At 39.4% G+C, this 21638-nt stretch overlaps 1 protein-coding gene across 1 annotated transcript in view; it reads right to left on the bottom strand.

The window, feature by feature from the left end:
* The window catches only part of cfap91 (cilia and flagella associated protein 91), a 64203-nt gene extending 47709 nt beyond the window's left edge, over positions 1–16494 (bottom strand). Inside the window, exons 1-5 of the mRNA XM_052014465.1 lie at positions 16419–16494; positions 9926–10002; positions 8477–8634; positions 7605–7688; positions 2876–2932 (exon numbers count right to left, since the gene is read on the bottom strand). Of these exons, the coding sequence (XP_051870425.1) occupies positions 2876–2932; positions 7605–7688; positions 8477–8634; positions 9926–10002; positions 16419–16494 (452 nt within the window). The remainder of the gene's footprint in view (positions 1–2875; positions 2933–7604; positions 7689–8476; positions 8635–9925; positions 10003–16418) is intronic.
* Positions 16495–21638: the final 5144 nt, after the last annotated feature.

Raw genomic sequence — 21638 nt, 5'->3', positions numbered from 1 at the left:
TGGGGGAGGTCTTAAACAGGTTTTTTGCATCAGTATTTACTCAGTAAACTGGCAGCGTGGATATGGAAGGAAGGGAAACAAGCACTAGTGTCATGGAACATATAGAGATTAAAAAGGAGGAGGTACTTGATGCTTTACAGCAAATAAAGGTAGATAAATCCCCAGGGCCTGACAAGATATTTCCTCAGACCTTGAGATAGAATAGTGTAGAAATTGCAGGGGCCCTAGCAGATATATTTAAAATGTCCTTGGCCATGGGTGCGGTGCCAGAGGACTGGAGGATAGCTCATGTTGTTCCATTGTTTAAGAAAGGCTCGAAGAGTAAACCAGGTAATTACAGGCCAGTGAGCCTGACATCAGTAGTGGGTAAATTATTGGAAGGTGTTCTGAGAGATAGGACATAAGTACTTGGACAGCCAAGGGTTGATTAAGGATAGCTAGCATGGCTTTGTGCGTGGCAGATCATGTTTAACGAATCTTGTGGAGTTTTTTTGAGGAGGTCACTAAGAAAGTAGATGAACGTAAGGCTGTGGATGTTGTCTACATGGACTTTAGTAAGGCCTTTGACAAGGTCCCACATGGGAGATTAGTTCAGAAGGTTCAGTCAATGGGTATCCATGGAAAGGTTGTAAACTGGATTCGAAATTGGCTGAGTGGGAGAAGACAGAGAGTGGTTGTGGATGGTTGTTTCTCAGATTGGAGGCCTGTGACTAGTGGTGTGCCTCAGGGTTCTGTGTTGGGGCCATTGTTGTTTGTTGTATATATCAATGATCTAGAAGATAATGTGGTAAATTGGATTAGTAAGTTTGCGGATGACACTAAGATTGGAGGCGTAGTGGACAGCGAGGAAGGCTTTCAAAGCTTGCAGAGGGATCTGGACCAAATGGAAGAATGGTCCAGAAAATGGCAGATGGAATTTAATGCAGACAAGTGTGAGGTGTTGCATTTTGGAAGGACAAATCAAGGGAGGACATACACAGTAACTGGTAGGGCACTGAGGAGTGCGGAGGAACAAAGGGATCTGGGAGTTCAGATATATAATTCCTTGAAAGTAGAATCACAGGTAGACAGGGTTGTAAAAAAGGCTTTTGGCATCCTGGCATTTATAAATCAAAGTATTGAGTATAGGAGTTGGAATGTTTTGGTGAGGTTGTATAAGTCATTGGTGAGACCAAATTTAGAATATTGTGTGCAGTTCTGATTGCCAAACTACAGGAAGGATGTCAGTAAGATTGAAAGAGTGCAGAGGAGATCTACAAGAATGTTGCTGGGTCTTCAGGAGTTGAGTTACAGGGAAAGATTGAGCATGTTAGGACTTTATTCCTTGGAGCAGAGAAGAGTGAGGGGAGATATGATAGAGGTTTATAAAATGATGAGGGGCATAGACAGAGTTAATGCAAGTAGGCTCTTTCCACCTAGATTAGGAGAGATAAGTTCGAGAGGACATGGCTTTAGGGTGAAAGGGGAAAGGTTTAGGGGGAACATTAGAGGGAACTTCTTCACTCAGAGTGGTGGGAGTGTGGAACGGGCTGCCATCTGATGTGGTAAATGCGGGCTCGCTCTTAACTTTTAAGAGTAAATTGGATAGATACATGGACGAGAGAGGTCTGGAGGGGTATGGGCTGGGGGCAGGTAAATGCAACTAGCAGAATAATATTTCGGCACAGACTAGAAGGGCCAAATGGCCTGTTTTTCTGTGCTGTAGTTTTCTATGGTTCTACCTCCATCTTTGAAAAACTTAGCCTGTGGATGCAATGCTCGTTAAACAGGTGCAGTTAAGAGTTTTGGTACCAGAAACTTTTGGGGAGTAGACTCGCCTGCCCAGAGACCTCTGCATTCATTGCTCCCTGTACAAGTGGAGGTAAGAATCTTTGCTCCTTTAAGACTTTTGGGGCATAGGCCCTCCTGGCCAGAACCTTTCTCCTTCCCTCTCCTTTTACCCTTCACCTCCTCCTCCTGGTCATGCTGGGGGATCTTCAGAGCACAACCAAAGCACCTACCCTGTTAAAAATAGAAAGCTTTACCTCAAAAATTCTGAGAACACTCCCAAATTGTTACAGGTTCAAATTTCTGTAGGTTGACCCCAATAAGGTCTACTCCAACTAACTCCAGAATAGAATAGGAACAAGGCTTGTTCCTGCTTTTCAGATCTGATTTCTTAAGAGTGGGCCACTCTGCACTAACTGACATACAAAAACCAATTCAACAAGAGATGCATAAAATCTGTGCTACAAACAAATTGGTTCCGGTTTTTGGTTTTGATTTTGGTTTATTATTGTCACTTGTACCAAGGTACAGTGAAAAACTCGTCTTGCATACTGATCGTACAGGTCAGTTCATTACACAGTGCAGTTACATTGAGTTAGTACGTGCCCGTGAGCATGATATACATAGTAACACATGATCAAATCTTTTAATATATGCAAGGTGCCTTACAAGTTACTGAGAAGATTTTACAAAAATCTTTACCCAGAAATTCATTGACAAAACGCTGAAAGTTTGTGCTATCCAGTAATTTCTAGGCTGTGATATTAAATATCAGTAAAGAGTAGTCATTACCAATATAACAATAATAATTTCAAAAAGTACTTGGTGACAATCAGACATCCTGATGCTACAAAATGCACTTTATAAATGCAAATATCCATCTTAAACAGCTTCTAGATTTAAAATCTCCTTTTCAAAGTCCTTACCCTCATTAAACTTCTTATTTAGTATAACCACAGAAATTATGTACACACATAGAAGTTCAACTGGTTCAGTTCCTTCCCTTCCTACCAACCGCTTCAAAGAAAGGCGAAAAAGCTGTCAAAGTAAGATATCACACCAAACAAATCACTAGTCAGCAAAAAAAAAAAGGTTATTATGAACTTACTTGGACATTTCCAGAATTACATTCACAGGCAACTGTTGTACAAAAGGAATAATAGGTCTGTAATGCAAATAGAATATAAAATTAAAAATGTCATACAAGATTGCTATAATGAACCAAAATTTGTTAACAACCTAAAGACAAAGTAGTTCAAATAGATTTCAGTCTTTTTTCCTTAAGTTTCAACTGTTGCTTCCTTCCACCAAATTTATTTTCTCAATCTGGGAGGAAAAGCAAAGGATTTCTTGCTGATATGTGTCAACTTTACCAATGCATACAAGTGACAACAATGCAACGATAACAGTACTGGTTAAGTTTCCAATCTCATGCCTTTCAAGTCCTTTGAAAGTAGAATGGTCCACTGTTTATGTGCACAATTGGGAATCTGCTGAGGGTCTTTAAAGGAATGAATTTACGATCAACAATTAAAACTTTTCTCCATTAGAAAACATATGCCTAAATTCTCCATTCTCAGCAATCTCTTAGAAAATAGCAGACACCATTCCATCCAAGACAATTTGGTGTGTGTGGTATACATATATTTTGAGGAATGTGTTAATATATAGATTCATTTTAGATATAGTAAAACTTTGATTGCATGTTCAACTGCTGACATAATGTTGCAAATTCAAGCACATATCCAGGATCTTGGATTGAAAAAGTCCTAAACTGTTAGAGATGCCAACCTTCAGAAGAAACCAAAAAAGACATTGAAAACATCCACTGGAAACTAGGCACAACATATTCAATTTAATACCCTTACCACCAGCTACAAAAGAGAAACCTGCCATAGCAAATGGTAGGCAGGATTTGAGCCAAAAGTCCCTTAATTGAAGGAAGAGAGTATACAAGCGCTCTGGAAACAGCAGGTTGATTACACTAAGGTGTGAACAAATACTAAAGATGAAACAACATGAAATGCCACAGATAGCAGAATGTGTAGCTATAAAATGCCAAAAATAGTACAGCATTGACAGAATTTAAAATTTTAATTGATCCTTAAATTGTTCAAATTATTTCCTCTATTTTACAGTTAGCAATTGCAGTGAAAAAAAAGCTGGCAAATTTATTACTAACTGATTACATGGTGGAAAATTATTACCCACGGTTAGATATCAATGTTAGAAAACTATGAGATGTATTTTAGAAGAAAATGTTAAATTCCCATTACATGGAACAGTATAGAACAGGAACAGGCCCTTCGGCCAATGAGGTCTGTGTTGACCATGATGCCAATTTAAACTGATCCCATCCACCTACACACAGTCTCTATCCTTCATTCCCTACCTGTTCATGTGCCTGTCTAAACGCCTCTTTAAACGTTGCTATCACATCTGCTTCCATTACCTCCCCTGGCAATGGGTTCCAGGCACCTACCACTCCCTGTGCAAAAAACTTGCCTCTAAATCTCCTTTAAACTTTCTCCCTCTCACCTTAAATCTATACCCTCTAGTATTTGATATTTCCACCTGGGGAAAAAGACTGACTACTTACCCTATCCATGCCTCTCATAATTTTATATACTTCTTTCAGGTTGACCTTCAGCGTCTGACTCTCCAGAGAAAATAATCCAAGTTTGTCCAACCTCTCCTAATAGCTAATACTCTTCAATCCAGGCAATGTCCTGGTGAACCTCTTCGGCACCATCTCAAAAGCTTTTGCATCCTTCCTGTATTGCAACGATCAGAACTGCACACAATACTTCAGATGTGGCCTAATCAAAGTTTTATACAACTGCAACCTGAGTTCCTGACTTTTATACTCAACACCCCAACCGATGAAGGTAAGTATGCCGGACACCTTCCTTACTACCCTATCTACTTGTGTTGTTACTTTCAGGGAACTATGGACTTGCACCCCAAGATCCCTCTGTAGACCAATGCTCTCACCTTACCCAAGAATATTAGAACATCCCTCCCTAATCTCACTATCCTCCATGTCCTTCTCTTTAGTGAATACCAAAGTGAAGTACTCACTTAGTACCTCACCCACTTCCTCTAGCTCCAGGTATAAGTTCCCTCCCTAGTTACCCTCTTGACTTAAATATATGGATAAAATGCCTTGTGATTTTCTTGAATCCTACCAGCCAAGGACATTTCATGGCCCTTTCAGCCCTCCTGATCCCCTGTTTAAGTTCTTTCCTACTTCCTTTATATTCCTCAAGGGCCATGTCCGATTTCAGCTTCCTAAACCTTACATATGCTTCCATTTACTTTTTGACTCAGTTTGCAACATCTCTTGTGATCCAAGGTTCCCAAACCTTGCCATCCCTGCCTTTCTTCTTCACAAGAACACGTTGGTCCTGAGTCCTGACCAGCGGGCCTTTAAATGTTTCCCACATGCCCCATGTGGACTTAACCAATAACAGCCGCTCCAAATCTACTGTCCCCAGCTCCTCCCTAATACTGTTGTAATTAGCTTTTCCCCAATTTAGCACTTCCCCCCACCCCCCTCAGAGGTCCAGTCTTATCCACAACTGTCTGAAAATTTATGCTGGTATGATCACTGTCCCCAAAATGCTGTCCCACTGAAACTCTGATTACATGGGCAGGCCAACATAAAAATGTGTTAATGAAATTTCATCATCTTTGAAATGAAGGGGTGGAATATACTAAAAAAAAAATCGAAGGGCCATTGAGAAATAACTTGAAGAGTTTTATTTATACTGGTGGCAATGTTATTATAAGTAAACTTACATTTAAAAAAACACTGTAATATTACAATATGGAAAATAACCTTTCAATGTTTTTATTCCACCTCCCTCCCCCCCCCACCACCACCACCAAGGCTCTGGCAGGACCAGCCTTTATCAACTTCTCCAATTGCTCAGAACATGTTAGCAATTTCATTCATCCTTCATCCCACAATGTATAGAGCTGCATTCTTCCAAACCCACTTAAATTCCAAGTCCCTTCTCAGTCATTGCTTATCTTACGTAAGCACATTGCAACAACTATAGAACCACTAGTACGAATTGAGTCTGCAACTCACAACCCAATGACAAGAGCTAAGCTTTCCTGCACAAGCAGTAGGTGTTAGGAGTTCCTTAGACCCTGCCCTAGTTTCAATTCCAGGTTCTCATTCATCCCCATATATTACAACAGCTCCCGTCCAGCCAGTCCTCATCCAGTCCCACTAACTGTTTCCGATTTGGTGAATGGTGACTGCCGTTGTGTTATACGCCCGAGCTTTAAAAAGGTTTAATCGTTCAAAGTGTTTTCCAGTTGAGAGGAAAATAGAATGGTCATCATTTACCATCAAGTGCATTAGACAGCAAACAAACAGAATTGGGGCAGGGATTCGGGAACGTGACCTACGAGCGCAGCCAGAGCTGGGGATCACAATGGCTTTGAAGAAATGATGCACAAACAACCTCCACTCCACAATAAGGCATTTGGAACATGGAATGTCGGGACCCTCATGGACAATCCAACACTGACAGACCTGAACAGCTCTACTGTTTTGTAGCTAGGGAACACGGATGTTTTCACATCCACAATGCTGCACTGAGTGAGGCACATTGTTAGGAGATGGCCAGTTGAAAGAACAAGATGGTCTTATAAAAGCAGGGAGGCCTTGTTACAAATTTTATAAAATTTGTACAAGCCACAGCTGGAATATTGTGTACAGCTCTGGTCGCCACACTATAGGAAAAGCAAACCCACATGTCTTTGGGATGTAGGAGGAAACTGGATCACCCATGGTCACAGGGAGAACGTGCAAACCCCACAGTCAGTACCTAGGGTCAGGATTGAACCCAGGGCCTGGCGTTGTGAAGTAGCACATCTACTTGCTGCACCCTGTTCCTCTCCGCAGTCTCATCTTGATCCAGCTAGAAATTTGTCTCTGCCACACAGGAGCAGCTTGAAGCTCTAACAGAAGAGCAATATGCCACCTGTCGGCAGCTCGACATTCTTTCTCAGCAAAGAGAGGCCATTCATCAGCAGAAAACTATTTTTACTGAGCAAGGAGACACCATTCATCAGCAGAAAACTGTCCTTACTGAGCAGGGAGATGGCATTCGTAAGCAGATTGTGACACTCAGTGGACACATGGATACCACCCATGAACAGCTCACAGTTATCCAGTGCAAAGCAATGCTACATGTCAGCAGCTAGCTGGTTTGTGATGCTCTCCTGCATGAACAGGGAGATGCTACAAATGAGCAGATCACTCTCCTCAGGAAAAGAGATATGGCTTCAATTTCTCTGCATTTCTTCAGAAGTGGCACCATGTTTAAACATTGACCTCTGCACAAAATGTACTTTCCTCAAACCAGCTCCATTTTGGTCAAGATTGTGACAAAGGTCTCCGACCTGAAACGTTAACTCTGTTTCTCTCTCCACAGATGCTGCATAACCTGCTGAGCACTTCCAGCATTTTCTATTTTTATTTTATCATTGTATATTCAATGTACTTGCAGTATAAGCTTACAACTTGCATGGAACTGCGCAAATAGCTTCTTTACAAGAACCTCAACATTAAAATCAAATGATTTTATTTTTATATAGCACATGATTAAATGAGAAACAAACCATTGGAGTGGAAGGGAGTGGTACTAAAAAACAAATCCATAATTATCCGGTAATTAGAATAGCACAGCACAGGAACTTTCAATTCAAACTATCAATAATTCAAACCTAAAAAAAACAAGAAGTACTTTTCACGTTATGCTCATGCCAAATTTTGTAAATATATTGGCAATCAAAAAAATTTTCTTTAGTTATCTTACCTTGTGAAATACTTGTACCGGTCCCTGCCACACACTTCTGGATCTTGCGGTACTTGCATCTGCATTTTAAGAGACGAGTCATATCTGAGAAGAAAAAAAATACTTTTATCATGGATTTCAATTACTTCTTAGTTTCTGCTTGCAAAAACAAAAAAAAGTAAAATACAAGCAAAGACATTCTATAAAGAGAAATGAGTAATGATGTACTTAATTAATAAATCTTGTTAAAATGTTCACCTATGTCAGCTCTTTAAAATATTCCCATTGAATTGTTGTTTGTATTCTGAACTACTTCTCACAGTATAAGGCAACACAGAGCTCTGTACAAATCTAGGTCCCAGACATAAGAAAATTCCACCCAGCACACATCTAACATTTTGAACAGTTCAACAATCTGAACACTTGGCTGAACTTACAAAATCTGTGAAGTATCTGATTTAATGATAATTTGCTAATGTTAATTGAGCTCTCTCTTATTCTCACTCAAAATTAAGTTGGGGTTTCCTAATATCCTAATGTAATTTGGAAGGGTGATAATACAGCCCCCATCAACTTCACACACCTCACCCAGGAACAGTATAAACTATAGGGATGAGCCTTTCATACGTGCTAATTGTGAGTGGGCTTTATTAATATAAAATGGGAGATGTGAAAAACACTGGAGTAATCAGCTACTCTTAACTATTTCAACAAAATCATAATGTTTTATAATTTAAAAGAAATATATAACATGAACAGTAATAGAATTCTAAAACAGTATGTTAAAGCAGTATGTAGTAACTGAATTATTTTCAAGTGGTTTATGATTTACTAATAATAATGTGTACATTAGTTAGCCCATTTAGGTCATATCAAAAGAAAGTGGCAATTACTTTGCCAGTTGCTTGATAGCATCTTGTCTTTTCTCTTCATATCCTCTCCAGCGTTGATCAATAAATTTTGGGACTGGGTTGTTGTGGTCCAGTTGCAGAAAATACCTTGGGAAATGCTGCAAATTACTGAACATGGCGTTATAATCAGATATTTTTTTCTGAAAGAAAGGTAGAGAATTTATGATAGCTAGATGCCAAGAGAACAAGTTAAACCACATGCTAACATAAATATGTATAAATAAACAATTATGACATTGCATAAATCAGCAGAGCAGTCAATATGGTGAGCTTTTCTATGCTTTGTAAGATCGGTTTTTTTTATTGTTTAAATGTTTCTGTTTAGTATCAAAAAATGAATAATTTGTGACTTTATGTCATTTAGTAGCTTACTTTATCATTACATTCTATCTGCCAGTAGTACTGTAGAGATTTTATAAGCTAACAGAATTCAGAGGCACCTGTGTGGAAAGTCTTATCATTTGAGAAAATATGATGGGGACGGAGGAACTGAGAGAATGGAATGGAGTCATTACAGGAGACAGGGTGGAAGGAAGTATCGCTGAGATGGCTGTGGAAGTTTGTAATGGATGTTTGTCACCAGCCTTTTCCCCCAAGATGGAGAGAAGGTGACCAAGAACAAGAAGGGAATAGTCAAAGGTGGAATAGGTGAAGGTGAAAACAGGGTACAAATTGGCAGAAAAGGTTATGAAATGTGAGAGTTCTGTATCCGTGCATGAAGCAGATCCAGATCTTTAGATCAAAGATGCAGCTGTGGAAACATTCATGGGCCAAGGCCACATCTATCTTTTTATGGGGTTATGTGGAACAATCTGTGTTTTAGTTTTGCCCAGGCACCCTCCCTCAACTTTTTTTCTGGTATATCGATGACCACTTTCCTACTAACCCAATAGTGTGTAAAATAGCATGTTAATATCTGGGACCATGCCACATTCTTAACTGCTCCATTCAGATGCAGTGGTATTGTGGCCCATAAAGATATTAGAATCACAGCATTCATGTGAAGGAAACTATGATGATTACTTTAAGGGTTGAAGTTCATCCTATTTTGTTTGTGCTTAACTGAAAATGGAAAGTTGATTTTTCTCTTCTTAGGAACCGGATTGTGAGATAACCAAAAAGATGTAACATGTGGGTGAGAGAGGGGAGAATACAGATAGTAATACTGATTGTTATTTGCCTTTCAAAAACGTAGAGGTAGTGTGTAATTTTGAGAAATGAGAACATTCAGAAACATTGAATAACACCTTGAGATCACAGGTGGATGCTGATCAGTAATAATACATATGAAAAAATTTGTTCTTTTAGTTTCCATCCATATCAATACCATTGAAAAATTGCTAGAGCATTCATCCTCTCAACACGGGAACATTTTAGTTAAGACTTAATCTTAGGTCACATTACACTGAAACTACATTTGTGAGTACTCACTAATCTGTTAGTGGATGTGAATGCCTTCATGGACATCTTGGCATGGTCTTTCTCACTAGACAACACATACAGTGGATCTGTGGCAGACAAGAGAAGTTATTCAATGGCTTATCAACAGAACCATTTCCCCTTAACTTGATAAGAAATATTGCTGAGCATACATTCAAATAAAAATGACAGTTTTATATAGTCATCAACATCTCCAACAAGTTAATTTCCAATAATTCACAAAACTGTAACATCAATTTTCACATAACTGCATTTATTTGCTAATTTTTTCACTGTGCTGTCATTCATTCAAAAGTAAATTATATTTATCTCCTGTGAAGATACCATTTCTGAAAACTGAGCTACCGATTTAGAGAAAAAAAAGCTGAAGGGCAGAGGCTTCACACAGAAATATGGATCTGGAAATTCTGATTGGGCCACCGCACCCCAGAGTTATAGCAGGCCAGAAGTTCTGCCATATAGCTGCCTCATCGCTAGCTTATTTATATAAATAAGATAGTTTGGGCACCTGTATATACGACACCCTCTGAAATGTTTAAGTCTCATGTAGTTGTTCTGAGAGCTCTGGCTAGATGGAGTTGGGAGGAGTAGTGAATAAACTAAACATTGATCTAGTCTAAATTGTCAAAAAAATTCATTGTGATGTGCTTTTTTGTGTCGCTGCCATTTTCCCAAAAACATGTAATCTCCTTTACACAAGGTTAGCTGCCAATTGTATATTACCTTGCGAGTCCCATTTACGTTGCTGTACAGAATAAATGGAACCCAACGAAATAAACAGAACCCAAGACAGGAAATTCAGTGCACCAGTCACAGCTCTTACTGTGACAACACAATGGAGCCAATTAACTGTCCACCTGTAAAACAAGTTCACTTAAAAGGACAATGAAGACATCTTCGGTAAATGATAGGGCAGAAATCTTATTATGAGCTATATACTAGTGGAGTATTTATTTTTATAAAATTATGAGAGGCAATAGATAAGGTAGATAGAGTCTTTTACCTAGCATAAAAGAAATGTCAAATACTAGAGGACGAGGGAGAAAGTTTAAAGGAGATGTGCAGGGCAAGATTTCCCCCCCACAGAGTGGTGGGTGCTTGGAACATGCTGCCAAGGGTGGTGGTGGAAGCAGACATGATAGTGACATTTGAGAGTGATTTGGACAGGCACATGAACATGCAGGAAATGGAGGAATAATGATTAAGTGCAGGCAGATAGGTTTAGTTTAATTTGGCATCATGGTCGGCACAGACATTGTGGGCTGAAGGACCTGCTCCTGTGCAGCACTATTCTACGTTCTATGGACAAATAATTGGGAGACAAGTACTTGAATGACAATCCTCTGAGTCCCAATTTTATGCATACTTTAACCTACAGCTTAGCCCAAAAATGAATGCAGGAGGAGATTACTAAGTGCTCAACAGCAAATTTTGTTCATCAGGGTATCAATCCAATTAAAGTATCTGAGTCCAAGATCTTTAATAAAAATGTTTCACACACCCAAGAAAAGTGACAGCTGTGGAAACAAGCTTATCAAATCATTAACTGTACAACATGCTACAAAGAAAATTACTATCAAACCACAGGAATTCCATTAGTGCATTAATCTGCAGCAAATTGCTATTAATGTTATAAATTACGATTGTAATTTGTTTTTAAAGATGCTATTTATGCTGGCTCAGTTCCTATAAAATTAGGTTGTGTGCTGCTTGAGACATCAGCCATTGAGCATTTTTCCTTTTTTCATATCTTTAGCATACCAAGCAAGAAAATTAAACAGTGGCAACAGATAGCAAGATAGTGTTACTTTGTCAATGATTATATCATTGCAACCTATGATTTATTAGTAATTGCTCAATCATACCCCTTTCTCCAACTACCTATCATAAATTACCCCCAGTTATCATCTACCATCCCACTCTCTCCAACTTCTGATCCTATGACTGAGCACTGATCATGTTCCTGATCAACAAGGTAGTCCAACCTCCCACTGATCCTACCTCATGGTGATATCCGGCAGCCACCTCTTGCCCTGATTCTTCTATTCATTGGTCAGGATTGAGACTTACCCTTCCGATCCCCAACCTTGCCCCACTATGACCCTGTGGATTCATTTCCAGCCCATGGGCTTACCCAAATTCTTCACACATTCCACAATGTATAAGGCTTGAGTGTATAAGATCCACCACAAACTGTCTGTCTAGCCCATTTTAAGGATGCCAACCTATTCTTGTGTCAAAAAGCCAGATTTCAAAAGGTAGTGCTTCTCTATTACTGCCATTACCAGACAATAGCAAGACTATAAATAAATAAATAACATAACACAAAGGAGAGGCCCAAGTCTCTTGTAGCAATGGTACAGATTTTATGGCAATAAGGAACTGATCAAAATAAACTGGTACCCCCAAACTGAACTGGGCTCATGGGCAGGTTAGCCTTCCCTTAAGCAGTTAGACAGTCCCTCCGGATTGAGGATGACTCACTTCCATGCCAGTTTGGTGGGTTCTGAGGTATGAATCACAGACTATTCTACAGATGGGGTAGGAGGCAGTTGGCAGGCTCAGTGGGTAGTTTGTGAGATAGTGTACTGCTTCTGCTGCTCATGCAGGGCTTCTGTGCACTTCCACTGCGTGACCTCAGGGTTTTCATGCCAAACCCTCCTATTCCACTTTGTGCAGCTATGGGAGGTAAAGCTTCAGAAAAGCTTTGAACACATCCTTGAATCTTTTGCTCTATGCCCGCCTGGTAATCACCTCCCATAGAGCAGAGTGTCTGTTCCAGGAGTCCAGTGTTGTCATGGAGTCATAGAGACAGTCATGGAAAGAGCCCCTTCAACCCACCACGGTCATGCTCACCATCAAGTACTCATCTATACTGATCCCATTTACCAGTATTTGGTCCATACCCGACTATACCTTGGTGATTCAAGTGTTCATCCAGATGCTTCTTAAATGTGTGAGAGTACCTGCAGTGCATTCCAGATTACAACCACTCTCTGGGTGAAAAAATCTTCCTCAGATCCCCTTTAACCCTCCTACTTCTCATCTTAAACTCACACCACCTGGTCTTAAACATCCCTGCCATGGTGAAAGGTTTCTTAGAATCTGCCCTATCTCTGCCCTTAGTAACTTTGTATACTTCTATCAGGTCCCCATCAGCCTCCTCTGCTCCCAGGAAAACAACCCAACAAATCCAATCTCTCCTCATGACTGAAACATTCCATCCCAGGCAACATCCTTGGTGAACGTCCTCTGCACCTTCTCCTTCCTATGCTTTGGTAACTACAACTGCGCATGACTTTCCAGCTGTGGCCTAACCAATATTTTAGAAGAGTGTGCATGCAAAGTGGTTAGCCAAATGTAGCCTCATTGTGGGAGATGTTGGCCTGGAAGGGAATGCTTACATTGGTTCACCTATCCTTTCACAATATCACTGTCCACACTTGGGAAGACAAGATACCAGAGATGCCGTAATCGTGACCATTTTCAAGAAAGGAGTGAAGTTCAACAATGGTTACTACAAAGAGGTCTTCCTGCTGCCTGTCACAGAGAAAGTCATCACCAGGGTCGTCCTTGGCTGCCTCCTTCCACTGACAAAACAGCTGCTCCCCAAAGTAAGGTTGGAAGGTTTAACTAATTCAGTGAGGGTTGACTACTAGGATATCATATTAAAAAGAAGCAAGCAGCACAGAAAACTGTGCTAGAGAACATATTGTGCTAGGTGTATTGAAGAATTAATTGGGATCATAAAAAATACAATACGATTGAAGTTAGGCTTGGAGTGCCAATGTGCAAATGAAATGTGTGTTTAATAAAGTTAGTCAGCTCCAGGCACCAATAGCCAGATAGGGACATAAGGTACTGGTGAAAACAAAGATGTAGTTCAAAAGAGGGAAGGACTGAATGCTTCAGTGAAAATATTTAGGAAAGACAGAGCAGGAAGAAAGGAAGAGGGATAGTGATCTCGATTCAGGAAAAAGTTGCAGTGCTGGCCAAGAGAAAGTGGCCTATAGTGACCCACGTTGACAGGAGGCGGTAGTGTGGTTTGACCAGCACCTGGAGGCCCAATAGAGGCTTGTGATGTGACGTTAAGGGTGTATGTGTCTGTGTACGTGCGGTGCAGAGGCAAGAAAGGGACAAAGATAAGTGAGATAAAAGTCAATCTGCAATTTTGTCAGGAGAGAAGGATAATGTCCATGAATCGCAAAGGAAGTTCAGGATTATGATCAATTATTGGCCAAAGACCAGGGAAAATCATGCCAAAAGCTTGCAGCAAAGGATCATTGAGGTACCATGAGGTGTTGATAAAGGCTTCTGCTGGGAGATTAAGGGGTTTGAAAGTTATTGGTTCAGTTGGTCGAGGAGGCTGATGGGTGGTGTGGATTCAGGTAGTTTGGGTGTTTTGGTGTTAGGGCCTGGGTCTTGGGGCTGTTGTTAGTGACAATGGGGTAAAGGGTAGGTTCAGCAGAGAACAGGGTGGGGGGGGCAGCAGAATGGGGGAGTTTCCATCCAAAGAGGAAGGAAATATTGTTGGATCCGGGCACTAAACTAGGCCACGAAGAGAATATTGTGAATGAGGAAGCATCACAGAAAAAATGATCATAATGAGAATAAAATAGAATTAGTGCAAATGGGTGCTTGATGATGGGTGAAGACTTGGTAGGCCGATGGATCTGTTTCCATCTTTTATGACTCTATGTCTACATTTCACTTTTATCAAATATCTTCAAGGAGTCCAAATAATTCTGCAGGATCCCCTCTATCCAATCTGGTCAAGATTTCCACAAAAATCTCTCATAAATTTGGTGATATCTCCACCTTGTGAAGCCATGTTGACTCTACTTGATCAGACCAGTATTTTTCAAATGTGCTATTACTTCCTTAATAATTGATGCTAACACTTTTCCAACAATAGATGTTAGGCTAATCAGCCGATTGTTAACCTTGCAGACACAAGAGACTGCAGACGCTGGAGTTCCTCCAGCAGCTCATTTTTGCTAATAGTTAACCTTGTATTTCCTCCCTACTATTTTGAATAGGAATATCACAATGGTAGATTTCCAAACCTTCTACAGAACTGGCACATCTATAGAATCTAAGAAAGCTTTGAAGATTATAACAAATCCACCATCTCTGTAGTCAATTCTTTCAGGACCTTAGCATGCAAGCCATCTGCACAGGGGACTTATCAGCCTTTAGCCCTATTAGTTTGCCTAATATTAATTCTTCACCAAATTTCATGGTATTTAATTCCCTCTCAGCATTATTCAGTATTAATGTTTTAAATCTCCACCTTTCCAAAAATTCTCCTTAAATTCTACGACACATCTACACCCTACGGTATAATCTTCTGCCATAAAGACTGATGCAAAATATCCGTTTAACTTCTCTGCTATTTCCTTGTAATACATAACCCTCTTAAATGTTCCTATCCATGTACCAGTCCAAATGACTTTTGGATGTTGTAATTGTACCTGCCTCTACCATTTCCTCTGGCAGCTCATTCCATTTACCCACCACCCTCTGTGTGAAATGCTTGCCCCTCAGATCCTCTTTAAATATTTTCCCATTCTCCTTAAACCTTCGCCCTCTAGTTTTAGACTCCCCTACCCTGGGAAAAAGACTGTGACCATCTACCCTATCTATGCCTTTCATGATTTGATAAATCTTTGAAAGGTCATCCATCAGCCGCCTTTGCTCCTAGGGGAACAGTTCCAGCCCAAGCAACATCCTTGTGAATCTTTTCTGTACTCTCTCCAACTTAATCATACCCTTCCTATAGCAGGGTAACCAGAACTGCACACAATACTCGAAGTTCTGTACAATTGTAACATGACATTCCAACTCTTGTATTCAGTGCTTCAGCCAATGAAGGCAAATGTGCCATACACCTTCTCATCACTCTATCTACCTTTGTCGCCACTTTCATGGAACTGTGTTTATACCCCTAAGTGCCTCTGTTTAACAACACTCCCCAGGGGCCCTGCATTGACTTCGCCTCCTTTGCTCGACTCTCAATTTATCCCTTTTGATGATTAGAGGGCACAATTTCAAGGTAGTTGATAACAAAAAACAGGTGACATGAGAAAGGGATTTGGCCTCAAACAATGACTAAAGCAGATTTAACAACTGCCTTCCAAATGGAATTGGATAAATACGGTAAGAAAGTTGGCATAAAGGTGGTCCGATTAGCTTCCTTCTGCACTGTACCATTCTAAAATTCAATGTGTACAGAGAAGGGAGGATTAAATTCAGGTGCATTGCCCCCAAATAGTTTTCCGTTCACTTTCACAGCCACTGAATAGCTTTTTGAATGATGCACTCCCAGGCGGCAAATAATCACAGAATTTTAACTCCAGCGTGTCAGGAAAGCAGAGGATGAAAGTCAATGGAGAGAAGGATTAAAAAGTTTTTTAAAAAAATCATACAAAAAATTAAAACAAATCAATTATAAGCAACCCCGGAATGGAGTAACCTGTTCTACCGTAAATGTAGTCGTGGGGCCGCTCGGCCTTGAATCGTTGCTTCGGCTGCAGGTTCTGAGTTAGAGTGAAGCTCATGGTGCTTCGCTCTGCTGTAAAGCGGCTTGAATTAAAAAAGACTGTAGTTGATAATATTTTTCCTCAAACGCCTTTGCAATTGCCGATAATAATCCTTTTGCACTCGTTTTCGCTGATGGAATCCGTTCAACAACCCTGTTAGTAGATCACAGTAACCATAGCAACACCTGCATGAAAGGCAAATGAGAATCGAAACAGGAGAGATGAACCTGGAAAACAGTCATCCACACACAACGCCACCTGCCCGCCAGGGTACTTACAGTTACCGCCTATTATAAACGGAAACAGGGCTGCCTAAATACCAGATAAAGAGACAACACCTCCAACCCCCCCCCCCCCACCCCACCCCACCCCCCGAGAATGACCTTAACGTTGAGGAAAGTCTTCATTGTATAATATTTGCCTTCTAAAATAATTGACCAATTTGACGGCCAATAAAACTGCCAATGCTCCAGATTAACAGGGACATTCCAGAAACTAAAGAATAATCCCCAAAATGCGGCTGTAAGCAAGTTAACAGAAAACTCCAAGGGATATTAAGATGTGCTTCTGTTTCGCTTTTAAATGAACATTTCCAAAAACGGTAATAAAATTTTCCACCCTCCCAGCTTGGCTAGGAAACTCTTGAAATCAGTTTCAAGATATCTTTATTAGTCACATGTACGAACATCGAAACACACAGAGAAATGCATCTTTTGTCTAGTGTTCTGGGGGCAGCCCATGAGTGTGGCCACGCTTCTGGAGCCAACATAGCATGCCCACAACTTCCTAACCCATATGTCTTTGGAATGTGGGAGGAAACCAGAGCACCTGGAGTAAACCCACACAGACACAGGGAGAACGTACAAACTCCTTACAGACAATGGCCAGAATTGAACCTGGGTCGCTGGCACTGTTAATTGCGTTACGCTAACCACTACACTACCATGCAATGTGTTACAACTGGCAGCCCTGGAGAAAAGCATTTTTTATAATTTTATTGGGATGAAGGTCACTGGTTATCCTTGAGTGCAGCTTGCAGTATTTATGTGAAGAAGTCCAATCTGTTACAAAATGCTTGCTTCAAATATGAATAACATTTCTACAGTAAGATCAAATATATTGTATTTCGCACTGCAAAGCTTGGGGAAAATACAATATTTAAATCAGCTATAGTTATACATATATCCTAATTAAATATTGTGGGAACTAGCTACAAGCCTGTCAGAAGTAATGCTGACAAGGATTAGCATTTACTGCAACTGAAAAGGTACTTGTACAACTGGTCACTCGGCTTCTTTTAGCTTTCTTTTGGCTTATTGCTCAAGTTGGAACAAGAATTTTCACACTAAACTACATCCAAATCAGCAACTTTTAGAAAAAACAAAAAAAGAACATTTTCCATCGCAGGCAGCTGTACGTACAGCTCCCAGAGTCCAAAAATAACTACTTCAAACAACACCATCACAGTACTCTTTCCTCCTTCATAGCAGTTTTTAAAACTGAGTCATCTGCCCTATACATTTACTTGATAATGCTCTTGTGAAGGGCTTTGAAATACTTTGCAACATTGAAGATTTTGTATGTACATTATTTATATATTGTATATTTCAGGTTGTAACTAGCAAGAAACAATTTACTCCATTTTCTTCTCAAATCATTACAAAGCATCTCGCAAAATCTATTCAGAACTTTGAAAAATATGTAATTGTATAACAATGCATATATAAAAGCAGATAATACTGGAAACACTCAGCAGGTCTGGCATAATTTATGGAAAGAGAAACAGAGTTTCGTCTCAAATTTACAACCAATCATCAGAACTGATAGAAGGAAAATGTTAGTTTTAAGTTGCAGAGAAAGTGGGGGTGGGATGAATAGGACAAAGGGTGTATCATTGATTTAGTGAGGCCAAGGTTGCCAGAGGGATAACTTGTAGAGGTCGTCCAGTTGATGGGTTAATGGGGGCAGTTAGAGACAATATAAACAAAGGGTATATAAAAAGTTGCTAACTGCAGGGCAGTAGGACATGCCTAGTAGGTCAGGCTGTGCTAATGGATTCAACACAAAGATTCAATTCACCTAGTCCCCACCTTCCAACCTCCTCACTCAACAGATCATCCTTCAGTTTCCACTAGCTTCAACAATATTGCACCTCTGGACACATCTTCCTTTCAACAGGGACAGAACACTTTACAACTGCCTGGTCCACTCTTCCAAACTCACCAACCATTTACCTTTTCTGCAACTTAAAATTTGTTTTCTCTTTCCCAGTTCTGACAAATGGTTCTTAACCTGAAATGTTGATTCTGCTTCTTCTTTCACATATGCTGTCTGACCTGCTATGTATTCCAAACATATTCAGTTTTTATTTTAGATCTTCAGCATCTGTAGTTGTTTGACTTTTATATCAGCATACATTCCAGTTCATGTTTTTTGCCTTTGCAATTATCACTTAATTTAGTCATTTTCAATGTCTTATGATTATATATTATAATTAATGGTACTTTACATAGATGGAAGCAGAACATGTCGAAATCAAAATGTGTTCTGAAATATAGAATATCCACTTCCATGTAACCTTTCATATTCCATTCATTTCGCATTTTATCTGTTTATATAATTATGTTCACATCAAAGTAAAAACAACCCGAGCACACAATTTTATTGTTGCTATCAGAATTTTGTTTAAAATACTGCAGTTCCATAATGATGCTGATAGTACTAAATTGATCCTGTTTTCAATAGCCTTGAGTTCTGAAAAGGATGTCATCAACGTTGGCACAATCTGGAATACTTGGTCCCCTAAATAACTCAAACGCAATTAAGACCATCACTCTACTTGCACATTCAGGAAATTATATCCTGGTCTATGAATGAATATAGTCAGAGTTTTTAAAACCAGCTAAGTAGTATTAATGCTATGATCCATGTGTAGCAGTCCAGCTTAAAAGAAGATAATGTATTTTATTTTGCTGGCGAGTCCATGGGAAACTGAACAAATTCAGAGGCATTCTGAATAGCACATCAAGAGCAGAAATAAAAGTGGGAAATAATGAAAAATACTCAGCATGTCTAATGCAGAGTATAACTATTGATTGATTGATATGACTAGTGTTAATAAGGGCCATCAAGATTTAACCAAATGCATAAAGGTTAAATGCTGCCATCAGTTTAACAGCTAGGCAAAGCAGTACTCCTCAAGAAAATCTAGTCAGGTTTCAAATGCAACCACATCTCTGTCCTGATGTCAAGAAAAATTCAACCTTCCATGAGATTTCCAGCATGAAACTAGAAGATAGTTCCTGTGGAGTTCTTTATTGCCTGTGTGCAGCATTGCCTGAATGTATTGTGCTTCTATAGATTCAGGCAATGATTGTCAATCTCCTCATCAGATTTAAACCCATTAGTTCAAGTCACAGAGATGCAGTTAAATTCCTAGCTGATATTGTTAAATTTCCTTAAATGATCAGAAATTACAAGTGCAAGGCACTTCACAGGTTTTCTAGCACCACTTAATTTTCAGGGATGGAAGGTGAGCAGAAGTGCAAGAGAATCTAAACGAACACTTGGTTATGTCCTCAAAATTTTAAAACTATCTGACTATGCTTCTATTGGCCGATGTGGGCAACTGTGAGATCATAGGAGGAAATTGGTAGAGGTGAAGCTTGGGTGGAAAATCTCTCAGCAGGCTGCTAAGATAACTTGTAAAAGATAAAAACTTGGAACTGGCAATTGCTATGTCCTATGTAGAGATGCCGTTTTAATGAATTTTGTAGATAATATTTCTCTATGAAAATGATGAGACATAATTCCAAACATTGTTGATTTATACAGGCCTGATGTTTCTACAATAACTACTTCTAATAATTGTTTGGTTCTATTAATGGCCTGATTCTATGTGAGCATATTAGTCCCATTCCTCATCCATCCATATACAGCATCACTGAGGAATTATGGCTTACAAAATTGAATGTCTGCACAGTTGTTCTTTTGAATATTAATCACTTGCATATTTACATGCGAGTCGATAAAAATGATGGATCACCAGGAAGTCAAAATATGTTAAATATATGTTCTTTACAATTCAAATTTAGGATTGCATGCAAGTCTGCAATTATTTCTATTTTGTGGATTTAAGTACTTCTTTAAAAAAAATCAGCTCTAATTAAGGAATTCAATCGAGTTTATTATTTTAAATTGATTGTCAAATAATATTATACAAATACAAAATATACAGATTTTTACAGATTCTTCCTGTTTGCTAAGGAGATTGAAGATCTATGGCAGTCTTCCACTGATCAATGGCTTCTGACAATGCAACAAAATAATTGGAAGTTAGTAAAATGAACATAAGATTAAACTAAAGGTAGAAAACGGATGAAATTTATCTTGATTAGGAGCAAAAAAAACACAAAGTAATTCAGCAATCTTTTTTTCTTCTTCTACTGAATATTCATTTCACCATGATTTGTTCTTATTAAATACTGATGGGTGTAATCTATAAACCACTTAACAATGGTTATATTGTTGGACTGAAAGCCAATCAAGAAATAATGCAGGCTTGTAACAAAAGGTAATACAATCACGATGGGGGACTTTATTCTTCATGTAGATTTGTCAAATGAGCATAGATAAAATCACACCAAAAACTAAGTAACCAAGGGACAAAAGGCAGGGGGTAGATAGATACCCGATAAGACCTGGCAGATGAAAATACATAGTTGAGGTTACAATCAACTCAACCACAATCTGATTAAACGGCAGAGCATGCTTCAGGGCCTGGTGCCCTACTCCTGCTCCTAATTTGTAGATTGGCAAAACATAACCAGTGAGGTGCCTCTGGGATCAGTATTACCTTCTCAATAATTCAAATACATATATTAATAACTTTGAGAAGGAACTGAGTGTGGCATATCCTAGACTGCTACTAATAAAAAGACAGATGGAAAACTGTCTGAAGAGGGCACAAAGAGTCTGTAAAAGTATATAAATGGGTTAAGAGAATTGCCAACATAATTACAGAAAAAATCTAGGATTATGGGGATCAGAAATAGGGGAAAGCAGAGTTGAGGATACAGCTTATTGCATTGCAAAGCAGGCTTGAGGGGCTCTATGACCTAATCTTGCTATAGTTCTGTTCTGAAAGGGCAGCATCTAACAAA

The sequence above is a fragment of the Pristis pectinata genome, chromosome 4, assembly GCF_009764475.1.
Source record: "Pristis pectinata isolate sPriPec2 chromosome 4, sPriPec2.1.pri, whole genome shotgun sequence".
NCBI lineage: Eukaryota > Metazoa > Chordata > Chondrichthyes > Rhinopristiformes > Pristidae > Pristis > Pristis pectinata.
The sequence above is the reverse complement of the archived record's forward strand: the minus strand, read 5'-3'. Positions and strand labels throughout refer to the sequence as shown.